This window comes from Pistacia vera, unplaced genomic scaffold (assembly GCF_008641045.1).
Source record: "Pistacia vera cultivar Batoury unplaced genomic scaffold, PisVer_v2 Contig106, whole genome shotgun sequence".
Taxonomy (NCBI): Eukaryota; Viridiplantae; Streptophyta; class Magnoliopsida; order Sapindales; family Anacardiaceae; genus Pistacia; species Pistacia vera.
The window spans coordinates 905961-931179 of NW_022195093.1; the positions used below are offsets into that span (position 1 = coordinate 905961).

At 32.1% G+C, this 25219-nt stretch overlaps 1 protein-coding gene across 1 annotated transcript; it reads right to left on the reverse strand.

Annotated features, from left to right (window-relative positions):
* Positions 1–1475: 1475 nt before the first annotated feature.
* Positions 1476–5531, reverse strand: LOC116129957. Its single transcript, XM_031415705.1, has 7 exons — positions 4784–5531; positions 4607–4693; positions 4298–4510; positions 3352–3516; positions 3011–3064; positions 2738–2884; positions 1476–2017 (listed from the first exon to the last, which is right to left on the reverse strand). Exons 1-7 carry the CDS (start codon positions 5132–5134, stop codon positions 1643–1645), a joined length of 1392 nt encoding a protein of 463 aa, XP_031271565.1. The 5' UTR covers positions 5135–5531; the 3' UTR covers positions 1476–1642.
* Between the last annotated feature and the right edge of the window lie 19688 nt (positions 5532–25219).

Genomic DNA, 25219 nt, shown 5'->3' on the forward strand with positions numbered 1-25219 from the left:
GTTAAAATGCTTCATTACGTGTGGGCTTGACATCTTGCGACGATTAAATATTGACATTCATTAACGCTTTGTCAGCCATCATATGTGGCGGTTGGTCGTATCAATTAAGAGGGAGCAGAGAACAGCTACTTGTATCCATCATCCATTTAAAATCTGCAATTGAAACCTTTGCTTGCAAAAGTCGGCAACATAAACCACTACTTGTGCTACAAATTAATATAGTGTACCTAAGTTTTAAATGCCTTACATTAACAAAAGTGTTAATGACTTTTTCCCACCCAAATAATGACTCAATGATACTTTCTCACCCACAGACTTTTAGAATATTATTTTGCTATCCAAGTTTATATTTTGACAGCAAACAGAAAGTAAACTCGATCCAGATTGTTGGAGCTCTTGAAGAGGGGAGGCCGATGAGTCTTTTAGTGATGAAATGTTGGATTTTGGTGGTTGAGATTGATCGAAATTTCACTTGGAATGGGCGGTTGTGCAAACCCTAACCACTGAATTGCCGGCAATTGACGAGGTCCATGAGAGTAGGGTTTGAGGGGTTTTGGAGAGTGATGATCAAGAAAAAGAATGGTGGTAGTGTAGAGTTGCAACGATGTCGGAATTGGAAACAGAATATAAATTTGGACAGTAAAATTGTATTTTAAAAATCTATGAGTGGGAAAGTTTCATTAAACCATTATTTGGGTGGGAAAAAGTCGTTTACTCATTAACAAAACCACCGTCTTCGCGTCTAAATTAATTCTGTGTCTCAGGTTTAATATGTAACCTTAAGTGCGTTTAGTAGTTTAATTAATGATAATGTTTTTATTATTATGTATACAATAATGAGCAATAAATGGTAGCGTAAACTTGAAGAAAAAGATAGGTGAAAAATCATGGAGGTGGATGTACAAATTCATATGTAGAAATGCTTAATCATGTATGGACAACATAAGGACTTAGAATTCATTAGTCTTTCTGCTCAAGTAAAACAAAATAATTTCGATTGTTTATTCCTTTTTCTGTTATAATGAGTCGAAAGATATTTGATCCTTGAATGCTTGCTTTAGTTTTATATGATTGTCATTCATTTGTTATTCCTTAGATAATTCATACATTCCAATATTAAAATGATTTATTTCTGGACAAATAGCTTCTATTATAAAATTATGTGATTTCATTGAGATTGAATAATAGAGATGTTATTTAGTAAGAGACCCCATTGCATTTATAAAGGCAGATATGTGGAGGATAAATGCATGTATAATGACAGTGGTTATATTTAGAGGGGTTGGTGGTAACCATTCAATTCAAATGCCAACTTCTGAAATTTTGAATGAAAATCTCTTTAACAAGGACAAGAGAAGGAATGAAATCACAAACCATAGTATATAATATTTCACTATTCCTTTTCCAGATTTACAGAAAGAAAAACCCTAGATTGCTATAATTAATGGACCGCCTGTTAGTTGATTTAAAAGAGATGATAAAAAATGGATTAACATAGAAAATAATTATAAGAATACCCCAAACGATCTCGAGAAGAAACCCAAATCACCCAACAAGAAGAAGAAAAAAGAATATATATTGAAACTAAAATTAAAAAAAAAAAAAAAAAAAAACCCTTCCCACCCTGTACTTATTTATCCCTTTAGGGACATCTGACATTTCTTCCAGGTCCACCATAGTAAAAATAATTGCCCCAAACCCTATTAATTCCTCCTTGAATATCATAGCAATTGGGGTGATCCGCCAGGACTCTTAGATTTGATAATGGGATTAAATTATTATCCCAATCAACTACTTGCAAATTTCTAAAATAAGATGCTTTTCCAAACCCTTCTCCTGCAAAATGTCCACTCCCCATTTGTGTTGAAGTGTGACCATTTGTCCTGGAATTTACAATTTCTCCACCAAATTGTACCATGCTTGCATGATCTCTAAGGTGAGTAAACAAGAACGATGGCCAGTACCCGACTAGAACCCCGGATCCGAATTCTAGCCACCAGTTTCCATGCTTTGGATCCTGCAAATTATAGAATTGTAAAAAGGAAGATTAAAAAAGATGATTCTTTGTTCATTGTTGGGTTATTTTCTAGGAGAATTTTTATCAAAAAAATGACAAAGTGAAAATGAAAAGAGTGGAGGGGTCAGTACTCAAAGTTCTTTTACTTAGAAAAGAAGAGAATCTTATAAAGCAGAAAAGTAATAAGAAATTGCGGACATTATTTGAAGTAATCAGTGCACGCGGCCAATATACCAATCCATTGCCTATTTTACAGCCATGTATATTGTATAAAAAGCATTAAGTTGTTGAGTAATTATGTTGTCTAAACCTTACACTCTCTACCACTTTACTTACTTTCTTTTTTATTCATTCTCGATAAGCTCTACCCCTTACCCTCAGCTTCTATAGTGGGGAGGCTCCACCATTTCGCCACTATATCTATATTGAGCTATATCAATAAAACTTTTCTGGGTTCAGGAAAAAGCATTCAGATCAGATAGCCCAGATCGTCGGTCTCATAAATTTCTATCTGCACTATGTTTGACCAAGCAATTTCCAAGGGTGCATAATGTATTAGTGGTTAATATTAAAGTGACGTAAGTTTGACTTTAACCATTAGCATTAAAACGGCCCTTATGTTCTGTTTTTAAAATATGAAAAGGGATTGGTTGTATTTATAGAGATTTAAATGAGGATGAGGTGTAAATAGATTTGACGTTGTGTTGTGATTGAATTTACCTTCCAAACCAGCAAACTAATGTCAAATTGACCACCATTATATGATGATGTTGGAGAGATTGCAGCCCCAATAGCGATTCTATTATTAGTCTGCACAAACCCCGAGCATAGCAAATTGTAGCATCCAGTAGCTTGATAAGCGTCGCTCTGTAAACCATTATCACTTTATTATCACTGCTCAAGACGGATAATTTATGTACCTTTTTGCTTCAAGGTACGATTTGGAGTTTTAAGTAAAGAACAGAAAATACGCCAAATTTGTGCTATACTTACAGTCCAGTAAGTGAAGAACCTGGGGTAATTGTCCCCGTACAGCTCTGGGCTTACCTGCAAATAAATAAATGAATTAGTATCCGTGGCTGGATTATATATTCTGAGAATGAGAATGAGAGGTAGGGACAGTGATGAAACAAATTTCAAAGAGTTTAATGGGTTTTTAATTGTTGTTCCTCATCTATTAATTAACTATGTAGGGCTAATCCACAGGCCTCGGCTGTTGAGTGGTTGGCACCAGCCATTATAGCTAATACATTTTTGGTTTTGCCGCAGTAGCTTTTACAAACATGGTTCGTTCACTTTGGGAAAAATTAATACCAGAAGAGTTATTAGCTTACCTGCCAACCAGCTTCAATGGTGTTAAGATCGTCTCCGAATGAGCCTGAGATTACCCACATTTGTGATAAGCTAAATTCATACTGATTATCTACCTTTGGTGCCCACACATTGATACTAGCTTTTGCTCCATAGTATTGATCTCCCGTCACATATCCAACTGCATGCTGTATTCCAATGTTTAAAATATTAAAAAGTAACATAAATTTATTATATCCAAGATGAAGACATCAATATATCGTATAGTTTCAGAATTTGATATTCTCAAGCTTGTTTTGGTCAATTTCTTCAAAGAAATTTCATTCTTTGAATATCTTTGTCGCTGATCAACAAATTCAACTCACCATCATACATGGTGCAATTTTAAGGAATAAAATGTTTCTGAAAAGTAAGATTTATATAGCCTGAACCAAAAAGAGAACTACAGTTCTTTTGCACAGAAATAGTTGGAACCACTCGCAGAAAAACCATGAAATACTGTATGCAACTAGGCAGTAGTTTGTGTTTAATTGTAGAAATAAAGAACAGCAAGCTCCAAAAGTAAAGTAACAACTACAAAAAAATTTAGTAATTAAAAATCAGGGAAGGTTCTCTTTCTGATGGAAGACAAGAAGAGTTCATTTTGATGAAGTTGCACGCTAAAATCGATCAGAATGAAAAACATAACAGAGAATCAATATACCTGCTTCATGTTATAAGTGTTTTGTTATAATAAACACTTGAAAAAAGTTTAAAAGCTGTGTTTTGTATCCTCACTCTTTTGATCTTTCTTTTATACGTTTAAAATAAGTAGTTTATCTTCAAAAAGAGAGCTAAAGCAGGGGACAATTAACAAGCCTCATGTGCCATTTTTTTTGACCAACTCCTTTTGAGTTGTTTAGTTGATTATGAGAAAGAAAAGAATGATATTTCTGTAGTATTCTGTTTTGTTCTCTTTAAGACTCTTACCTCATGGCCATTGCTGTTTGTGTCTCTTCTAACATGTCTCCTTAATTTTCTCCCAAATCTTCGAAAAGAACTGGCTCTTAACATGTCTTGTTGTGTTGTTCTTCTGATTGGAACTGTTCCTTCTGGACATGATTCACCCGACATACTCCACAACTGAAAGTCTTCAGTTACCATACCAGTTGGATTATGGCCACTTGGTCTGGCTGGTGGATCCTGTATATTCAAAAAATATTTTAGGGACTTAATTATCATAAATTCTCTTACTTGAGTCTATTATAATAGTAAAAAGAATGCAATAAATTTATTTACCAATGGTCTCTTTCCTTTCAATTTAGGATGATCAAAAGCTGGTTGAAGATGAGATTCAACACAATCTATAATATCACCATCCGGACTCTGCAGCAGAAACAGAGAAATGAAAAGTCAAATTTTTGTACATATATAAAATGAAGAAGAAGAAGAAGAAGAAGAGAGAAAGTAAAATGCCTGAATTGTCTTGACGGCAGGCTTGTTGAGTTTATTGAGATGAGCTCTAATCATCTTCAACTTGTGTAACTCTTCCTCTGGACGGAGAGTTTGATTGGTTGAAGTTGCATGTTGATTGCCGGTTTCCAAAGAATAAGCAGGAGAAACTGAAGAAGAAACAAGGAGATAGAAAACAAAAATGGGAATGACTGGCGAGATCTTACACCATCTACAACTCATGATTGAGAAACTCCCTTGCCTTGTTTCTTCTGTTTGTGTTTGTGTACATTGATGTTGTCTTCTTCTGTGATCAAAATCGCACCATTTACGCCTAGTTTTTGTGCATAAAAACACACCTCCCATCAATTCCATCCAGCACTAAATGACCGTTCCAAGCAACTACTCTTAACTCGATCAATTCAAATAAATTCACTCTCTCACCATTTCCCAGGCTCTTTAACACCAAGAATAACGAAGAAAAACTTCCACTTCTCTCTCTTATCTCACAGCTTCTAATATACCTTGGTTTTCTATTCTGACACCTTGAACTTGTAAGCGAGAGAGAATTAAAAACTGAGAAATGGGTTGGATTTTCTTAAAGTTTTAACCATGTGGGTATGGTGATTAAATACTGGGTAGTGATGAAATCATGTTTAATATTTAAAACTTTGAAAAGAATTTTATGAGAGAGAGAGAGAGAAAGAGAGATGTGAGGGCGTGTGTTTCCAGTCTCCAATACAAGGACTGAAACTTTAGCTTTTGTGTTAATTTTATAAGGCAAAATGTCACTGATTTCTGTTATTCTTTACTTTGGTTCTGAGGACAGATAGGAATTACACTCGATCCTGGGTTTCCAAAGTTCTTTGCTTTGGTGCTGCTCTTTCTCACTTCCCTAGATGTTCTTTGTGTCAGTTATTTATAATATGACTTTGGGTTATATTATCTCTTCTTTACCACCTTAATATTTAACCAATTAAAAGCCAACCCACTTTGATTTTTCCTTTAAATCAATTTGGGTTTTGGATAATTTGAGATTGGCATGTTCCAAATTCTATAGTAATTAACATATACATGGTTGTAAAATTTGGTGGGCCACATCTTAGATAGTCAAATGAGCAGAAGAAATCACCATCTAGTATAAGTAATTTCAGAACTGATAGAGTTTGTTATAAGTAGTATACACTTTTAATAGTTGTCGCATTCTATTTCTATGGTTGAGCAAAATTATATTTTAAGGTGTATTGGGCCTGCTGTGTTGGCACGCGCACCTGGTTATTTGCACTCTCTGCATGCCTGCCCATGCATGCTTCTCCTTATGGGAATTTCGCAATTCCCTCTTGGTTTTTTGTTTATTTGGTGGCTCAATCTTGATTTTCTCCTTAAATTATCTTTAACACTACTAATTATTATGACCTCACCTCTATTTTAATTGCATGATATATCACCCCTCTTATTTTCAATTTTACTAGCATTTTTACAATTTTTTTTTTTTTTTTGTTTTTTTAATGACTGGGTTGTTCGGACCAGTTTACGCATACTTTAACTAATCTTTAAAGACTCTGAAACTACCGGTCGGATAAAAGTTTTAATGACTACTCTTATTAGCAACCGTAGAAACTTGAACTCAAAAGATCATGTTAAACCCTCCTTTTGCTCTTTTATTCTTAAGGGGACTCGAACTTAGGAGATCGTGTTAAATCTTCTTTTACTTTTTTATCATCAAGTTACTCAATGGTAGTTTGCAACAATCATCTCCACCAAAACTATTTATCAATTTTCAGAGATAGTTGTCATAACAAAGCTTTCAAATATGTATTTCTTTAATTTATATCTTTTGCAGCTCGTATCTTGAAGTTTCGATAGGGGGGATTGCTCTTCACTTATACCTTTTTAGAAAAGAAAAACATAAAGATATACGACACTTTATTTCAAGTTATTCTATTTAAATTAACAACTACTAATAACAAGTTAATTTTTGGGTTGATTTAGTTAAGTAAGCAGTCTATTGGGAGAGAAGGGAGCAAGGGTGGGTTATTGGGTTTGATAGCATAGTAATAGGTGTCTTTTCAGGAGTCTGGCAATGATGCCTGCCACTTCCCCAGCAGTTCACTTTATTTCTAATTATGAATTTTTTATTTCTATTTCTCTACTTCTACTTCTACAGTTCTACTACCTCACCAACCTCTCCAACAAATAAAATAAATCATTAATGCCCACCACCTCTCATTCTCATTACAAGCCATTCTCGCTCGAACCATCCCTTTGTTTTGCTTTCTTACAACCCGCCCCATAGCTTCATTTCTCTGTCTTTTAATTTCTTTCCTCTTTACCTTAAATCATATCAGGAATTTGATTTATCACCGTAGATTAACCCCACGTATGTTTAAGCTTTTGTAAAGATTATGATAGAATCTAACATCAACTCAACCACCTCTCTAGATTCCTCTACCTTGTAAAGATCAAGAGGGGCATAATTCATAGCATGCATGGATGGCATTCTTTTATACTGTATAATATAAACTGCATGCATGGGTCCATACCATTCTTCTCTTAGTTTACACTCAACTAATTAATACTCAACGGTCCCCAAATGGCTTTTTTTATGGTAATTGTTAAACAATAATTTAACGTAGCCTGTAGAAAACTAAGCACTGCCCATTAGTTAGCGTCTATGGCGGAGACTGGAGACCACTACATAATCTAATAGAGATGATTAAATATGCCGACTGGGTTTAACCAAAAAAAAAAAAAAAATCATCTTTTAAACTTGACAAGTTTTTGATAATATCACAAGGCCAAATTCAGCCCAAAAAGCTGGTGGTTTGTAAGCTTTTTGAAGGGGACAACAACAACATGCAAAAAAAAAATATTAAAAGAGAAAGTTTGGTTTCATACCATTATGAAGAATTATTGCAGTGAATGAATAAGAATTTTAAAAGAAGAAAGACAAAGCCTTAAGCTTAAGTTGTATAGTCATCAATCAACCAGACCAGGCGTGTGCAGTTGAGCACGCATGTGTCTCACTGTATTTATATAATATGCAATTTAGAGCAAACATCAATTATGATGTAAATTTGTTTAACTAAAAAGATTAAACAAAACTATGTATTAAACTGATTATTAACAATAACTGTGCATGGGGTTTTGTAGCCTTTTAGTATAATCTCTTCACTAAGTTCTGAATCTGAACTACAAATATTCATCATCATCTATTTAGATATCTAGCATCATGGAAACCCAACAGCTGCACATGAAAGTTAATTTAGATTACATCTATTTTCTTGGAACAGATTCAAAAGGTTCCAATTCTTACCAATATAGTTCAATACTTTTTGAAGGAAGGAAGAGGAGGAATTGGTTTTAAATGAGAGCACATATGAAATAAATCATTTGCCTATTTTGAGGGAGAAGAGGGTGATGGGTGAAGTTATAACTGTTGTAAAACCATGTGGTGTTATCTTTTACAATAAATTCAGTGTTTCCCTTTTGGTCATCTTGAGAGATGTAAAGCTGAAATTGAGGAGATCTCGTCAGTGTTGAGATATATATATATATATTTATTTATTTATTTATTAGATTATAGTAACGTACATTTATGATTTAACACGCCAGTAAAGCCTAAATTTGCTACCATGTGTGCATTAATTTTAGCCCTCAATCAAGCATATAATTTCCTAACACTGATTAAATGTATACACCTAACACTGCCAGAAATAAGCATGAATGGTGTCACCAACTTGAAGCATCATGGGAAAAGAAACACAAGAATATTAATATAACCTAACTTTGAAGAAAAGACGGGAGCATAGTTATGTAATGTAAATTGTAATTGTATTATTGACCCTTCATAGTGGGAGCCAAACTTTACCATTTTTGAAATGTTTGTGTTTGGTTGCATTGACTCTAGATACTGAGTTGAATGACATAAAAGGTCACTTCAAAGTATTTGTTCATCCACCATTCTTCTTACTTTGTTTATTATTCATTATTTAGTGTTGTAATTATAATGTAAATTAGTACAGTGAAGGGTCTAGAGAGCATGATGTGCTTGGAGCAATTTGTGATCAGAAAACCAGAAAAAAAGAAGCTCAAAAGTTGGAGCTACAGGTGTTTTTGTCGGCAGAAACAGCCCATTAAACACATGTATTGATGATAAGTCCATGTAGCTAAATGGGTCAGCCGAACTCCCCCAAATCTATAAAAGTTGATGTCTGTTGAGGTCCAATTAATCAAAATGCTTTTTCTCTTTGGTGGTGTTTGAGAAGCTCGTTGACCAAGACTTATGAGACAGCATGAATAAGACCATCCAGCTCTTCAGAACATTGAGAACCCCACAAATGACCAAAGTAAAGCTTTCCAGGATTCAATTCCTAGAATATGGAAAAAAGATTTGAGACATGGAATGTGAAAGATAATATAAGGTCACAACACAACACACAATTAATGGACGCTCCTGTTAACTATATAATTTAAACATTTAATAAATTTGCAATCATGACTTTGTTGAAAATTCTTGACTTAATCTGCTATATAATGGTTAATTATATTCAAATTTCAAAGTCTAAAAGAACAGTCCACAAACTTTGACACAATTAAAGAGAATGTTTGAGCCACAGGGTAAAGGATTTGATTATTTATATAGAACAACCTTAAATTCAGATAATGCTTTGCTTTGAAATAAAGCTTTTATTTATCTATCTTTGTAAACCAACCAGAGCACAAAGTGAAAACAGAAAATGAGGGACAAGTAATCTGGGATCAAATTTGGTAGATTGCATTTCTTGATAGAAGAAAAATGGCATCAAACAAAGCATCTAATCTAACTTTGGGATACAAGTTAAAAAGTGGAATAACAGTAAAGAAAAATTCCTCTTAGACCCACATGAAAAGAAGAGAATCGAATCATGAGAAAGAATGGTAGTAGTTATTTAGAGCATAAATCAAGATTAATTATAACGATTGGTATAATAAAATTCATTCATTGTTATAAAATGCATGAAACTTGATGATACTCAATGGATACACAACACAGTACTTTCTCTATTAGTGTGAAGCATATTTAAATAGAAAGGGGGTCTTAAAAGTGGAGAAAAAAAGGGGGGTTTGAAGCATGGAACAGTGAGGTTGAGCAATGATTTTGTCTGTGCATGGTCAGCTTTGAAGGTTAATTTTAAAGCTACATTCAACATTCACATATGAGTAAATATTCCTAAAAAGAGTTTGCAAAGAGACATTGGCTTTAGAAAAATGTCGCTGACCAGTGAACAGATACATGATTTCGTTGATTTGGGTTGGTGGCGAATTGCCATTAACTAATTTTGGTGTATTGTTAGCATGCTTAGAGAATTATGTTATGGGCCAACTCTCTTATTCATCATCATCATCATGTTCATTTTCGTGTTGATTATGATGATGTTTTGAGAAGCAAGTACATTTGAGTCTCTTAGCCATGTTTCCTCTGGGGATAACATGTGATCATTAATCATATTCTGACGTTATTCAAATTCTGGCTTATCCAATTTCTTTTGCTCAAGGTGGAGTAACAGCCCACTACACAATCGCTCTTGAAGATGGTGAATTCAAGTTTCCTTTTCTTTTCTTGTATTGAAGTTTTATTAAAATGCTAATCCGCTATTCACAAAATGGTCCATAAAAGCTGCAAGACTGAATTTGGGCTGGCCCAAAAGTAACTAGTCTTCTAGCAGTAAGCACATGCCACATGGGAACTGGGAAGTTGTATTGAGTATTGAGTAATGGTTTCCGTTATTGGGTCCCCAGTCTAAAAGTGGGACGGGCTCAATGGAATCTAAGCTAAAAAAATCCAACCTCAAAGGTCAGACTGGCGATCAAGAATGTTTGTTTATTTCTTTGAGTTTTTAGATTTAAATTTTAGAATTACTTATCATAATAATATTGTAGTTTACCTAGTCCTACTTGTAAGGTGTTTAATGGATTTAAAAATTAGTTGAGGTGTGTGCAAACTAACCCGAACAATTCAATTACCAAAAATAAAAGCTAAAAAGTCCTCATCTTTTAAATACTTTTCACATAAATCCTAATTTATCTTTTATAACTATGAAATGTTTTTGAGAACTAACAAGTAGTTTACGGGGAGAAATAAATAGGTGACCAACAATAAAAGATTATATATGTCTTTGTTCATATAATAGTTATGTATCTTAGAAAAAGATACAATGTCTTTGTTCATGTTTATATATGAGACCAAAACAAAAAGCATATTCCAGATTCTAAAAATTATTTTATGAAAAAAAAGATAAAATATATTCATCAGTGGATTTTTTTAGCTTAAAGAGTGGAAGGTCAATAGAACCACATCCTAAACTTTGTTTGAAATTCAAAGACAATTCAGAAATTGAATTGAACGTTTTAATACAATTAAGACACCAACAAAGGTTAAGATTAAATCAACCCAAATTTCTAAACTTAAAAAAAAAAAATAATAAAGATGATTATATATTTTTTTTCAAAGCCTATTTGTCTCATTACCTATACAAGAGCTTCACTTTTCTTTTTCATGGCTGCCAATCGATTAGAACAATAAATATCACGATTGAAGTAATATTTTCAATGCTTTTGTTTGAAAATGAGATTACAAAGAGATTTGATGTGAATTAAGTTCCCAAAATCTTTCTATTGAGGGTAAATTTTTAGCCTAGCCTAATTTTATGAAGCTCAATCAGGGAGTCCATAATACACCGGTCTAAGATATATGATTTAAGGTCTAGAAAAAATCAAGTACTAAAAATGGGCCAGACTGGAAGTTTGGCTGCCTAAAACCCAAACCCAAAACTTCTGCTGGAGGCACAAATATATGAATATGAGTGAACAAGTGGCAAGACACATGCACAAGGAAATAAAATCTCTAACCAACAATAGTCTACTTATTTTCCACTCCATGTTAACTTCGGGATGGGCACGGGCTGGGGACCCTGTCTCCGAGCCCGATCCTAAGGGGATTCCTTGAGCCCTGCCTGTCCTTGAGACAGGGATGTCGGGGAATCTCTAGGTCTGGCCTTTGACGATGTTGTTACTCCCATCTTGACCCAGCCCACCTAGATTTAAATTTTATTTTTAATTTGTTACAATTACCAAAAACCCTGACTCTTTGTTACTGGTAATTTTATTATAGTAATTAATTAATGAGCAGTGCTATTTAGATCAATTGATCCTGAATCAAAAACTTTTTTAGAAAGATAAATTTACCCTTTAATAAAATAAAATTATTTTTGGCTCTTGAACCCTGTTTTTTTTTTTTTTAAGGAAAACAATTTACACTATTAAAATTACGAAAGAATGAGAGAAAAGTAATTATTACTTCAATGTTTCAAAAAATAGAGATTGGAAAGTAAGAATTAATTTATTGGAAAGTTGGAAAGTAGGAATTAATTTATTGGAATAATTAAATTGCTTTGTTAAAAAAAAAAAAAATAAACATGTAAAGGTACCCGTTTTATCTCCCAAAGTTGCAAGTGTAATCCCTTATTGCAAGTACATATTTTTTTTTCTTGTGTTAGACCTTTATCACCCAAAGTTAAAAGTGTAATCTCTTATTGCTATGTAAGAACCGTTTGCAACACATTAATTTCCAATACATTTTCATACCTGCACACCCTTTTATCTCATTTTTTTTTTTTTTCCAACAAATGAATATGTTAGTTCATATTGTGATAAAATAGCTATTGAATAAAAAATGTTTTTTTGTAATTGATTTGAATGTTGTGTGGATAAAATAGATAGAGCTAGATAAAAAATGTTTTATGTATATTGATCTAAATGTTATGTGGATAAAAAAGAGAAAGCTGGGTAAAAAAATATTTTCTATATATTGATCTGAATGTTGAGTGGATAAAATTGAGAGAGCCATAAAAAAAATGTTTTCCATATATCATTGTTTTATGAATATGTATTCTGAATATTGATAACAAAATATTTTTCTTAAATACTCTTAATCACCTTAAATCATGATTATATATATATTATATGCAGTGGCGGATCCAGAATTTTTTTTTAGGGTGGGCCACAATAAAAAATAATTACATATTAATATTTTTGTCCATTAATATTTTTGTTAGGGTGGGTCAAAATCCAAAAATTATATATATTAATATTTTAAAAAAAATTGAGAGTGGGCCATGGCCCACCCAAAAATGGGCTGGATCCGCCTCTGATTATGTGTATAAAGTCTCGTATAGAATGAGTATGCCATGTCATTATGATACAAGTTATTTTCTCTGTATTTGTTTAATAAAATTAGATTGTATTAATTTTAAAAATGAACAAAAATATTAATATATTCATTGATCTGTATTTAGAGAATGTGACGCATCCTTTTTGCATAGATAGTCGAAGGGTATCTAAGTAATGAATGGTGGGCTACGAGCTATGAGTTGCTCTACCACTGTATTATTCAAGTGTTCATATATTTATTGATCTCTATTCAGAGAATGTTCATAGATTTTATGTAAGAGATTTTTTTTATCCATGCACAGACAACTTAAAATTCAAATAAGCCAACCATTGTAATCCAAGTGTTCATATTTCGTTTGATATGATTTTGTTTATTAATAAGTGTCAATTTTCGTGTTGGAAAGGAAAAATTATTCATTGTTTGATTTGGAAGAGAACTATGGAATTCGGAGAGCGAAACGTGGTATTGAAAGCAATTTTCGGCAACAATGAAGATATTGTTTGAAATTTAATTTTTATCACAAATGACTTGATTATAATCAAACTTATAATTGTTGGTATGAGTAAGTGTATAAAAATTCTTATCATATAATTAAATTAAAATATTAGATTTTGGTAACAAATCCAATAACAATCTAATGTTTTGAAAATATCTCATTGGAATTTGATTTTCGGACTTAATGATGAGAGAGAGAATTAAATGAAATTTGAAATCATTCATCTCTTACCATTAAATAATTTTTTTACTTTTTAATTCAGCAAAGACAAATATGTCTTTTTATACATAAATCACCTTACAAAAAGTCAAATATATCTCTATTTTATCCGGATCAATTGATCTAACAAGTATTTTTATTAATTAATATAGATGATTTTGAATTTTTGATGCATGGTTTTGGAAAGAAAAGCATGTTTTTATTGATATTTACTATTATTGGACAAAAATGCTTCTTTCTTCTTATTCTTCCCAACTATTTTAAATTCACACCTTTCCAAGTTGTTTCTTTTCCCCATGTATTTATTATTCTACCTACTTAATTGTTTATAGTTCATAAGGCTGTTTGTTACACTCTTGGGAATATTATTATTAATTTTTCAAATAAAATTAAATAATAAAATTGACTTATTCTCAAAATATTATTCTATATTATTCAATTTCTTTTAAAACTCTCTAAATTTGTTAATTTAACTAAACACCTCTTTTTTAGAAATTGTAAAAACACCCCAGTAACCCTCTGGCGGTGGTGGCCGGCTGTCCGTATTTAATGGGTGGGTTGGAGGTGTTTTTGTTAACTTTTAATATTGTATTATAGGGGTGTTTAGTAAATAAACAAACACAGGGGGTATTTTTGTTAATTTTCAAATCTTACATCGTAATACCCGCTCAATTTAACTTTTTTCAAAATATTATTCTAAAAAGTATCAGAATAATGAACCAAACGAACCCTTATGAACTTTTCATATAATTGACAATGTCATAATTTATAGATAAATATAGAGTTTAAGTTCAAGAATTTTGTATTTTTACACAAGTTTTGATGCTATTTTTCAACCCTTCATTTATGTGTTCGAATGGTTGAAATCATATAAAGTTTATGTCATCAATGTAGTACATTAATTATGCAATTAGTGTTGAATCTCAATTATTTAAAGTGTTTTTATCCAATAGTTAAAAAATGTCTTAATATGTGTTAATAATAATAATAATAAAGATGCTCTTGAACTTGCTTCATGTATCCATATTGCAAATTTTAATTAACTATATCAATTACTAATCTCATTCATCCATTTTGTAAATTACAAATTGTATCAATTGTTAGAAGAGAAAGCATCAAATTATCTAATTAGGTCAAATGAAATATGGGTTAAGTAAATTAATTCCTAAGATCAATTAAGTGCTAAATAAGATTAAAATTGTGTATTTATCTCATAGAAAACACTTAATGCATACTTATATAAAAATTATCTAATTAGGGACTGGGGATGGGGTGAGCCAGGGACATGGCCACCTCCGTCCCCGGCCCAACCTAAGGGTGGAGAATGTCATTGGGCTCGTCGGGGAATCCCCGTCTCGAGCGGTTTGGGTCCCCAACGAGGCAGGGAAAATGTCCATCCCTACTTCCCACTAATATTTTGGAAGATTAACTTCACCACCATTTCTAAACATTTCTAGCCAAAACGTGGTCATTAGCCACCATCTTAGGCGTCAACATGCCACCAAAATCATGACAATATAACCCCAAAAAAAAAAAAAAAAAATTCTCCTCATGTTCAGAGGCAAAGATTATATAAATGCTACAAGAGACCGGCAAGGGTAAACTCAAATTTCTCATAGAAAATCCTCTTTTTCCGATTGTTTTTGTTTTAGTTTTAATATCTGACTTAAGCATTATAGGGGGTGCAAGTGGGTTTTCCCCGGCATGCTATCCTCCCAGTTTAAGTGAAGCTCTTATCGATATACCTTTCACGCAGCCAACAGAAACGCTTTCCATGCGAACTCAAGTTTAATGGCTTAAACTCTTGTGTGATCAGTAGTAGAGAGAAAAAGAAGTTATTAAATGAAATATCATTCGTATAACTTAGAAAAGAAACATATATAAATTAATTTTTTATCAGCACTAGGAGAAGATATTGGCAGGCAGCACCTTGGTAAGCCACTAATTTGATGAATGGGTTATGGCAGCGATTCTAATGTATGGCCGTATATTTGATTCCTTTGTGTTTTGTCTTTTTGTTGGGGAAACTGCTAGAAAAGAATGGACTCAATGGAGAGAGGATCATTACAGATTTTAGAGTTGGATATCTGATTTTTATATGCATATTTTTTGCGCATGTGGTGAGTTTAGTATTTTAAATAAACTGGGTTGGTAGGCTATAATATAAGATGAAGTTGACACGACTCAAACCCGCTTATGACTCAACATTTCGTTAACATCCAATCATTTTAGCTTTGTGTGCACCAAAGCCTTTGGCTAAAATAAACTTTTAAGAAAAGTGCTTATTATTTAACGGGCACAATAATGATATATGAACAAGTGGCAAACACATGCACAAGGAAATAAAATCTCTAACCAACAATAGTCTACTTATTTTCCACTCCATGTTAACTTCGGGATGGGCACGGGCTGGGGACCCTGTCTCCGAGCCCGATCCTAGGGGATTCCTTGAGCCCTGCCTGTCCTTGAGACAGGGATGTCGGGGATCTCTAGGTCTGGCCTTTGACGATGTTGTTACTCCCATCTTGACCCAGCCCACCTAGATTTAAATTTTATTTTTAATTTGTTACAATTACCAAAAACCCTGACTCTTTGTTACTGGTAATTTTTTATAGTAATTAATTAATGAGCAGTGCTATTTAGTCAATTGATCCTGAATCAAAAACTTTTTTAGAAAGATAAATTTACCCTTTAATAAATAAAATTATTTTTGGCTCTTGAACCCTGTTTTTTTTTTTTTTAAGGAAAACAATTTACACTATTAATTACGAAAGATGAGGAGAAAGTAATTATTACTTCAATGTTTCAAAAATAGAGATTGGAAAGTAAGATTAATTTATTGGAAAGTTGAAGTAGGAATTAATTTATTGGAATAATTAAATTGCTTTGTTAAAAAAAAAAAAATAACATGTAAAGGTACCCGTTTTATCTCCCAAAGTTGCAAGTGTAATCCCTTATTGCAATACATATTTTTTTTTCTGTGTTAGCCTTTATCACCCAAAGTTAAAAGTGTAATCTCTTATTGCTATGTAAGAACCGTTTGCAACACATTAATTTCCAATACATTTCATACCTGCACACCCTTTTATCTCATTTTTTTTTTTTTCCACCATGAATATGTTAGTTCATATTGTGATAAAATAGCTATTGTAAAAATGTTTTTTTGTAATTGATTTGAATGTTGTGTGGATAAATAGATAGAGCTAGATAAATGTTTTATGTATTTGATCTAAATGTTATGTGGATAAAAAAGAGAAAGCTGGGTAAAAAAATATTTTTCTTATTTGATCTGAATGTTGAGTGGATAATTGAGAGAGCCATAAAAAAATGTTTTCCATATACATTGTTTTAGAATATGTATTCTGAATATTGATAACAAAATATTTTTCTTAAATACTCTTAATCACCTTAATCATGATTATATTATATTATATGCAGTGGCGGATCCAGAATTTTTTTTTAGGGTGGGCCACAATAAAAATAATTACATTTAATATTTTTGTTCCATTAATTTTTTTGTTAGGGTGGGTCAAATCCAAAAATTATATATATTAATATTTTAAAAAAATTGAGAGTGGGCCATGGCCCACCCAAAATGGGCTGGATCCGCCTCTGATTATGTGTATAAAGTCTCGTATAGAATGAGTATGCCATGTCATTATGATACAAGTTATTTTCTCTGTATTTGTTTAATAAAATTAGATTGTATTAATTTTAAAATGAACAAAAATTATATATTCATTGATCTGTATTTAGAATGTGACGCTCCTTTTGCATAGATAGTGTCGAGGGTATCTAAGTAATGAATGTGGGGCTACCTATGAGTTGCTCTACCACTGTATTATTCAAGTGTTCATATATTTATTGATCTCTATTCAGAGAATGTTCATAGATTTTATGTAGAGATTTTTTTTATCCTGCACAGACAACTTAAATTCAAATAAGCCAACCATTGTAATCCAAGTGTTCATATTTCGTTTGATATGATTTGGTTTATTAATAAGTGTCAATTTTCGTGTTGGAAAGGAAAAATATTCATTGTTTGATTTGGAAGAGAACTATGGAATTCGGAGAGCGAAACGTGGTATTGAAAGCATTTTCGGCAACAATGAAGATATGTTTGAAATTTCCACAAATGACCAAAGTAAAGCTTTCCAGGATTCAATTCCTAGAATTTGGAAAAAAGATTTGAGACATGGAATGTGAAAGATAATATAAGGTCTCAACACCACACAATTAATGGACGCTCCTGTTAACTATATAATTTAAACATTTAACAAATTTGCAATCATGACTTTGTTGTAAATTCTTGACTTAATCTGCTATATAATGGTTAATTATATTCAAATTTCAAAGTCTAAAAGAACAGTCCACAAACTTTGACACAATTAAAGAGAATGTTTGAGCCACAGGGTAAAGGATTTGATTATTTATATAGAACAACCTTAAATTCAGATAATGCTTTGCTTTGAAATAAAGCTTTTATTTATCTATCTTTGTAAACCAACCAGAGCACAAAGTGAAAACAGAAAATGAGGGACAAGTAATCTGGGATCAAATTTGGTAGATTGCATTTCTTGATAGAAGAAAAATGGCATCAAACAAAGCATCTAATCTAACTTTGGGATACAAGTTAAAAAGTGGAATAACAGTAAAGAAAAATTCCTCTTAGACCCACATGAAAAGAAGAGAATCGAATCATGAGAAAGAATGGTAGTAGTTATTTAGAGCATAAATCAAGATTAATTATAACGATTGGTATAATAAAATTCATTCATTGTTATAAAATGCATGAAACTTGATGATACTCAATGGATACACAACACAGTACTTTCTCTATTAGTGTGAAGCATATTTAAATAGAAAGGGGGTCTTAAAAGTGGAGAAAAAAAGGGGGGTTTGAAGCATGGAACAGTGAGGTTGAGCAATGATTTTGTCTGTGCATGGTCAGCTTTGAAGGTTAATTTTAAAGCTACATTCAACATTCACATATGAGTAAATATTCCTAAAAAGAGTTTGCAAAGAGACATTGGCTTTAGAAAAATGTCGCTGACCAGTGAACAGATACATGATTTCGTTGATTTGGGTTGGTGGCGAATTGCCATTAACTAATTTTGGTGTATTGTTAGCATGCTTAGAGAATTATGTTATGGGCCAACTCTCTTATTCATCATCATCATCATGTTCATTTTCGTGTTGATTATGATGATGTTTTGAGAAGCAAGTACATTTGAGTCTCTTAGCCATGTTTCCTCTGGGGATAACATGTGATCATTAATCATATTCTGACGTTATTCAAATTCTGGCTTATCCAATTTCTTTTGCTCAAGGTGGAGTAACAGCCCACTACACAATCGCTCTTGAAGATGGTGAATTCAAGTTTCCTTTTCTTTTCTTGTATTGAAGTTTTATTAAAATGCTAATCCGCTATTCACAAAATGGTCCATAAAAGCTGCAAGACTGAATTTGGGCTGGCCCAAAAGTAACTAGTCTTCTAGCAGTAAGCACATGCCACATGGGAACTGGGAAGTTGTATTGAGTATTGAGTAATGGTTTCCGTTATTGGGTCCCCAGTCTAAAAGTGGGACGGGCTCAATGGAATCTAAGCTAAAAAAATCCAACCTCAAAGGTCAGACTGGCGATCAAGAATGTTTGTTTATTTCTTTGAGTTTTTAGATTTAAATTTTAGAATTACTTATCATAATAATATTGTAGTTTACCTAGTCCTACTTGTAAGGTGTTTAATGGATTTAAAAATTAGTTGAGGTGTGTGCAAACTAACCCGAACAATTCAATTACCAAAAATAAAAGCTAAAAAGTCCTCATCTTTTAAATACTTTTCACATAAATCCTAATTTATCTTTTATAACTATGAAATGTTTTTGAGAACTAACAAGTAGTTTACGGGGAGAAATAAATAGGTGACCAACAATAAAAGATTATATAAGTCCTTGTTCATATAATAGTTATGTATCTTAGAAAAAGATACAATGTCTTTGTTCATGCTTATATATGAGACCAAAACAAAAAGCAAATTCCAGATTCTAAAAATTATTTTATGAAAAAAAAGATAAAATATATTCATTAGTGGATTTTTTTAGCTTAAAGAGTGGAAAGTCAATAGAACCACATCCTAAACTTTGTTTGAAATTCAAAGACAATTCAGAAATTGAATTGAACGTTTTAATACAATTAAGACACCAACAAAGGTTAAGATCAAATCAACCCAAATTTCTAAACTTAAAAAAAAAAAATAATAAAGATGATTATATATTTTTTTTCAAAGCCTATTTGTCTCATTACCTATACAAGAGCTTCACTTTTCTTTTTCATGGCTGCCAATCGATTAGAACAATAAATATCACGATTGAAGTAATCTTTTCAATGCTTTTGTTTGAAAATGAGATTACAAAGAGATTTGATGTGAATTAAGTTCCCAAAATCTTTCTATTGAGGGTAAATTTTTAGCCTAGCCTGATTTTATGAAGCTCAATCAAGGAGTCCATAATACACCGGTCTAAGATATATGATTTAAGGTCTAGAAAAAATCAAGTACTAAAAATGGGCCAGACTGGAAGTTTGGCCGCCTAAAACCCAAACCCAAAACGTCTGCTGGATGGAAAGGACGCTCAAACATATGAATATGAGTGAACAAGTGGCAAGACACATGCACAAGGAAATAAAATCTCTAACCAACCATAGTCTACTTATTTTCCACTCCATGTTTAACTTCGGGATGGGCACGGGCTGGGGACCCCTGTCACCGAGCCCTATCCTAGGGGCCCAAGGGGATTCCTTGAGCCCTACCTCTCCTTGAGATAGGGATGTCGAGAAATCTCTAGGCCTGGCCTTTGACGATGTTGTTTCTCTCATCCTGACGCAGCCCACCTAGATTTCACCTTTTTTTTTTAATTTGTTACAATTACCAAAAACCCTGACTCTTTGTTACTGGTAATTTTATTATAGTAATTAATTAATGAGTAGTGCTATTGGATCAATTGATCGGAATCAAACACTTTTTTGGGAAGGTAAATTTATAAATTTACACTTTAATAAAATAAAATTATTTTTGGCTCTTGAACCCTGTGTTTTTTTTTTTTTTGAAGGAAAACCATTACACTATTGACATTATGAAAGAATGAGAGAAAAAGTAATTATTACTTCAATGTTTAAAAAAATAGAGTTTGGAAAGTAAAAATTAATTTATTGGAAAGTTGAAAAGTAGGAATTAATTTATTGTAATAATTAAATTGCTTTATTAAAAAAAAAAAAAAAATGTAAAGGTACCCGTTTTATCTCCCAAAGTTGCAAGTGTAATCTTTTATTGCAAGTACATGTTTTTTTCTTGTGTCAGACCTTCATCACCCAAAGTTAAAAGTCTAATCCCTTATTGCAAGTGTCAGAATTGTTTGCAACACGTTGTTTTTCAATATATTTTCATACCTGCACACCCTTTTATCTAATTTTTGCCAACAAATGAATATGCTAATTCATATTGTGATTGAAACACCCACATCAAGGTACGTAATTTTATTTTTGTCCTAATACCCTTAGTTGGATTTCTTTGAAGTTACCTTAGACAATGTAAAGAAAATTCCTTAAAACTTCATTAGGGGTAAAATAATCTTTTCATTCATAATTAGATGAAAAAGTAGGAAGTGAAAGGAAGTAAAATAATGTGAAGAAGATAATAAAATGAGGGTATTTTGGTAATTGACTAAATGATATAAATGGAATTTCATAGAAAGTACAAGGGTAAAATGGGAATATATATATAAGGTTGCAATAACCTAAACCCTAGCCATTCTAACCCTTATTCATGCCACCCTTCACCCTCATTTTCTCTCAATTTTCTTCACTAATTTCAAAGGGAAATCATAGAATTTCGCTTGGATTTTTATAGATTTTCAATCCTAAAGCATCCAAAAGTAAAATTTTAGCACAAGAAGTGTGATTAAACTTTAAAGTTTTAAATTCTTATGGTTTTTATATGATCTAGGTCCAAGAGGAAGACACTTTTAGCAAAAGGAGGTGATATCACACATTCAAGGTAAGTAAACCTAATTTTAGCCTTGATTTGAGCAAGACTTGTGTAGTATAATTCTTGCATGCTTTTATGTGATTGTATATGAGAATTGTTGGCCCTTTTTTATGTTGGATGATGTGTAATTTCCAGCCATGGGAAGTAGTGTATGAGTATGTGATGATTTGATGAAGTTATGGAAGAATAAGTGTTGAAATTTTTGAAGTGTTGAGAATTGTTGAAAATGGCCAGGTTTGATGCTATAATTAGTGATTTTTTGCTCAAATTTTGGTGGATTTAGAGAGATGTGGAAGTGTAGCCAACATGATAGATGCAAGTGCTTGTGAAGTGTTTGATGAAAATCCAAAGAGAAAATGCATGCATGAGTTGGCTAAACCCTAATGAAGAAAGGGTTAGAGAAAGGCAAGAATTGAAGTAGGAAAATTATGGTTGGGCTTAACCAAGTGTAAATGTTAGTATTCAAGAGTGCATATTGTTATGCCAAAATTTAATGTATCACTTAGTCATGTTAGTTCCATGAGAGTAATAGCCCTTAGTGTTTGGTTCTAGTTACTTGAACCTTTACTACTTCTTGAAATGCACATGGAAATGTTAGAGAAGAATTGCAAGTTAAAGTGTTACTTTGATATGACAATTGTGATAGTAGAGAATGGTAGAATATGTCATGACATACCATTATGCCATAATGAATGTTCAAGTTTGTGTATGTGAACTTGGAAAGAACATCAAAGAATGGGCTTGATCATGCATATATTGTGCATATGATTTATATATAGCCTTGATTTGGTAAATGAGAATATGAAAGAATATGTTAGCGAAAAATGAGAAAGAAAGAAAAGAAAATGACTTGTAGTTTTCTTTTAAGCTAACATGCAAGTATGTGTATTTTCTCATTTACTAAAGAATGCAAGTGTAGAATGTTCATAGCTTGGAAATTCATGTTGATATGTGCATAGTATCTATTTCTATTCTCTTTCTATAAAATGCTATGTTTAAGGTTGTTGCGATGGAGAACCCGTGAGTGTCAGAGATGCCCACATGCACGCCGCCATCAGTGAGCGGCATTAGCAGAGAGATACAATATTTGTACAGTCCGTCAGCAGTATATGTGGATGAGGACTGTACCCAGCAGAGCATACCTAAATACAGGCCGCCATCAATGAGCGGCCTCAGCAGAGAGATATAGTATTGGTACAGTCCTCAGTAGTGCATGTAGATGAGGACTATACCCAGTATACACTCACGCGGCCAGGGTTCCAAATCCATGCTTCAACCGAGTCCAATCAGCAAACTAAAATAGAAGAAAGAAAAGAAAAAGAAACAGAGAAGAAAAGAAAGAGACGCAGTATAAGAGACAGATAACAGAAAAGAAAAGAAAGTTATTTTCTCAGGAAAGTTTATTATTCTACATATGTATTATGCTACTTACGTGATTCAGTATTTCTTATGTGCTCGACGATGTACAGTTTTATTCATTGTCTTTGTACGTTGATAAGTAGCAAATCAGAGTATCAGAAAAGAATGCAAAATAACATAAAAGAATGAAGAATATTATCAAAGATTAAAGTCAGAAAAAGAAAATCAAAACATGAGTAATGGAGGAAGAACAGTAGTGCAGTTTGGTTTACTTACTGAGCAATTAGTGCCCACTACGTTATTCTACTATTTTGCAAGTACTTGATGATTTAAGATCGGGTGGGATGTCAAGAAGCGGAGGAGTTTGGCGGCACTGTCCAAGACTACCTTGTACTTATTAAAGTGTACCAGTTATTTTGTGTATATATTTATATGAATTAAAATTAGAATTTTCGGATTTTACATTATATACCTTTATGTATATATATGTTTACAAAGTTATTTAGTGGATTTTATCATATATTTCTTAAGAATAATACTTGGGGTACTAATGGATGAGTACTAATATGTGTACTAACTAAAGCATAGTACCCGTACTATGCGTATAGTACGGGTACTATGCTTTAGTTAGTACACATATTAGTACTCATCTATTAGTACCCATAGCATCACTCATTTCTTAAAGAATTACTAGGTAGACAGTTTATTACAGTGATAAAATAGCTACTGAATAAAAAATGTTTTTTGTAATTGATTTGAATGTTGTGTGGATAAAATAGATAGAGCTAGATGAAAAATGTTTTATGTATATTGATCTGAATGTTGTGTGGATAAAAAAGAGAAAGTTGGATAAAAAAATATTTTCTGTATATTGATCTGAATGTTGTGTGGATAAAATAGAGAGAGCTATAAAAAAAAATGTTTTCCATATATTATTGTTTTATGAATATGTATTCTGAATATTGATAACAAAGTATTTTTCTTAAATACTCTTAATCACCTTATATATTTACTATTTAAAGTCTCGTATAGAATGAGTATGCCATGTCATTATGATAAAAGTCATTTTCCCTGTACTTGTTTAATAAAATTAGATTGTATTAATTTTAAAAATGAACAAAAATATTAATATATTCATTGATCTCTATTTAGAGAATGTGACGCATCCTTTTTGCATAGATAGTCGAAGTGTATCTAGCTAGGCAATGAATGGTGGGCTAGGGGCTATGAGTTGCTCCACTACATTATTCAAGTGTTCATATATTTATTGATCTCTATTAAGAGAAGGTTCATAGATTTTGTACAAGAGATTTTTTTTATCTATGCATAGACAACTTAAAATTCAATTAAACAAACTATTGTAATCCAAGTGTTCATATTTCGTTTGGTGTGGTTTTGTTTATTAATAAGTGCCAATTTTCGTGTTGGAAGGGAAACATTATTCATTGTTTGATTTGAAAGGGAACTATGGAATCCGGAGAGCGAAACGCGGTATTGAAAGCAATTTTCGGCAACAATGAAGATATTGTTTGAAATTGAATTTTTATTACAAATGTCTTGATTATAAATAAACTTATAATTATTGGCATGAGTGAGTGTATAATAACTATTATCATATAATTAAATTAAAATATTAGATTTTGGTAGCAAATCCAATAACAAATCTAATGTTTTGAAAATATTTCAATGAAATTTGATTTTCAGACGAATTGGTGAGTGAGAGAATTAAATGAAATTTAAAATCATTCTCTCTCTCACCATGAAATCATTTTTTTACTTTTTAATTCAGCAAAAACAAATAAGTTTTTTATACATGAATCACCCTATAAAAAGTGAAATATATCCTTATTTTATCCAAATCAATTGATCTAACAAGCATTTTTGTTAATTAATTTAGATAATTTTGAATTTTTGATGCATGGTTTAGGAAAGGAAAGCATGTTTTTATTGATATTTACTATTATTGGACAAAAATGCTTCTTTCTTCTTATTCTTCCCAACTATTTAAAATTCACACCTTTCCAAGTTGTTTCTTTTCCCCATGTATTTATTATTCTACCTACTTAATTGTTTATAGTTCATAAACCTTTTCATATAATTAACAATGTCATAATTTATAGATAAATGTAGAGC

Coding starts and splice junctions, on each gene's coding strand:
- LOC116129957 (XM_031415705.1), bottom strand. CDS start 5,134: ATGGAATTGATGGGAGGTGTGTTTTTATGCACAAAAACTAGGCGTAAA. Junction 4,694..4,783: donor CTGCCGTCAAGACAATTCAG/GCATTTTACTTT, acceptor TTTCTGCTGCAG/AGTCCGGATGGTGATATTAT. Junction 2,885..3,010: donor GGTTCTTCACTTACTGGACT/GTAAGTATAGCA, acceptor AATGGTTTACAG/AGCGACGCTTATCAAGCTAC.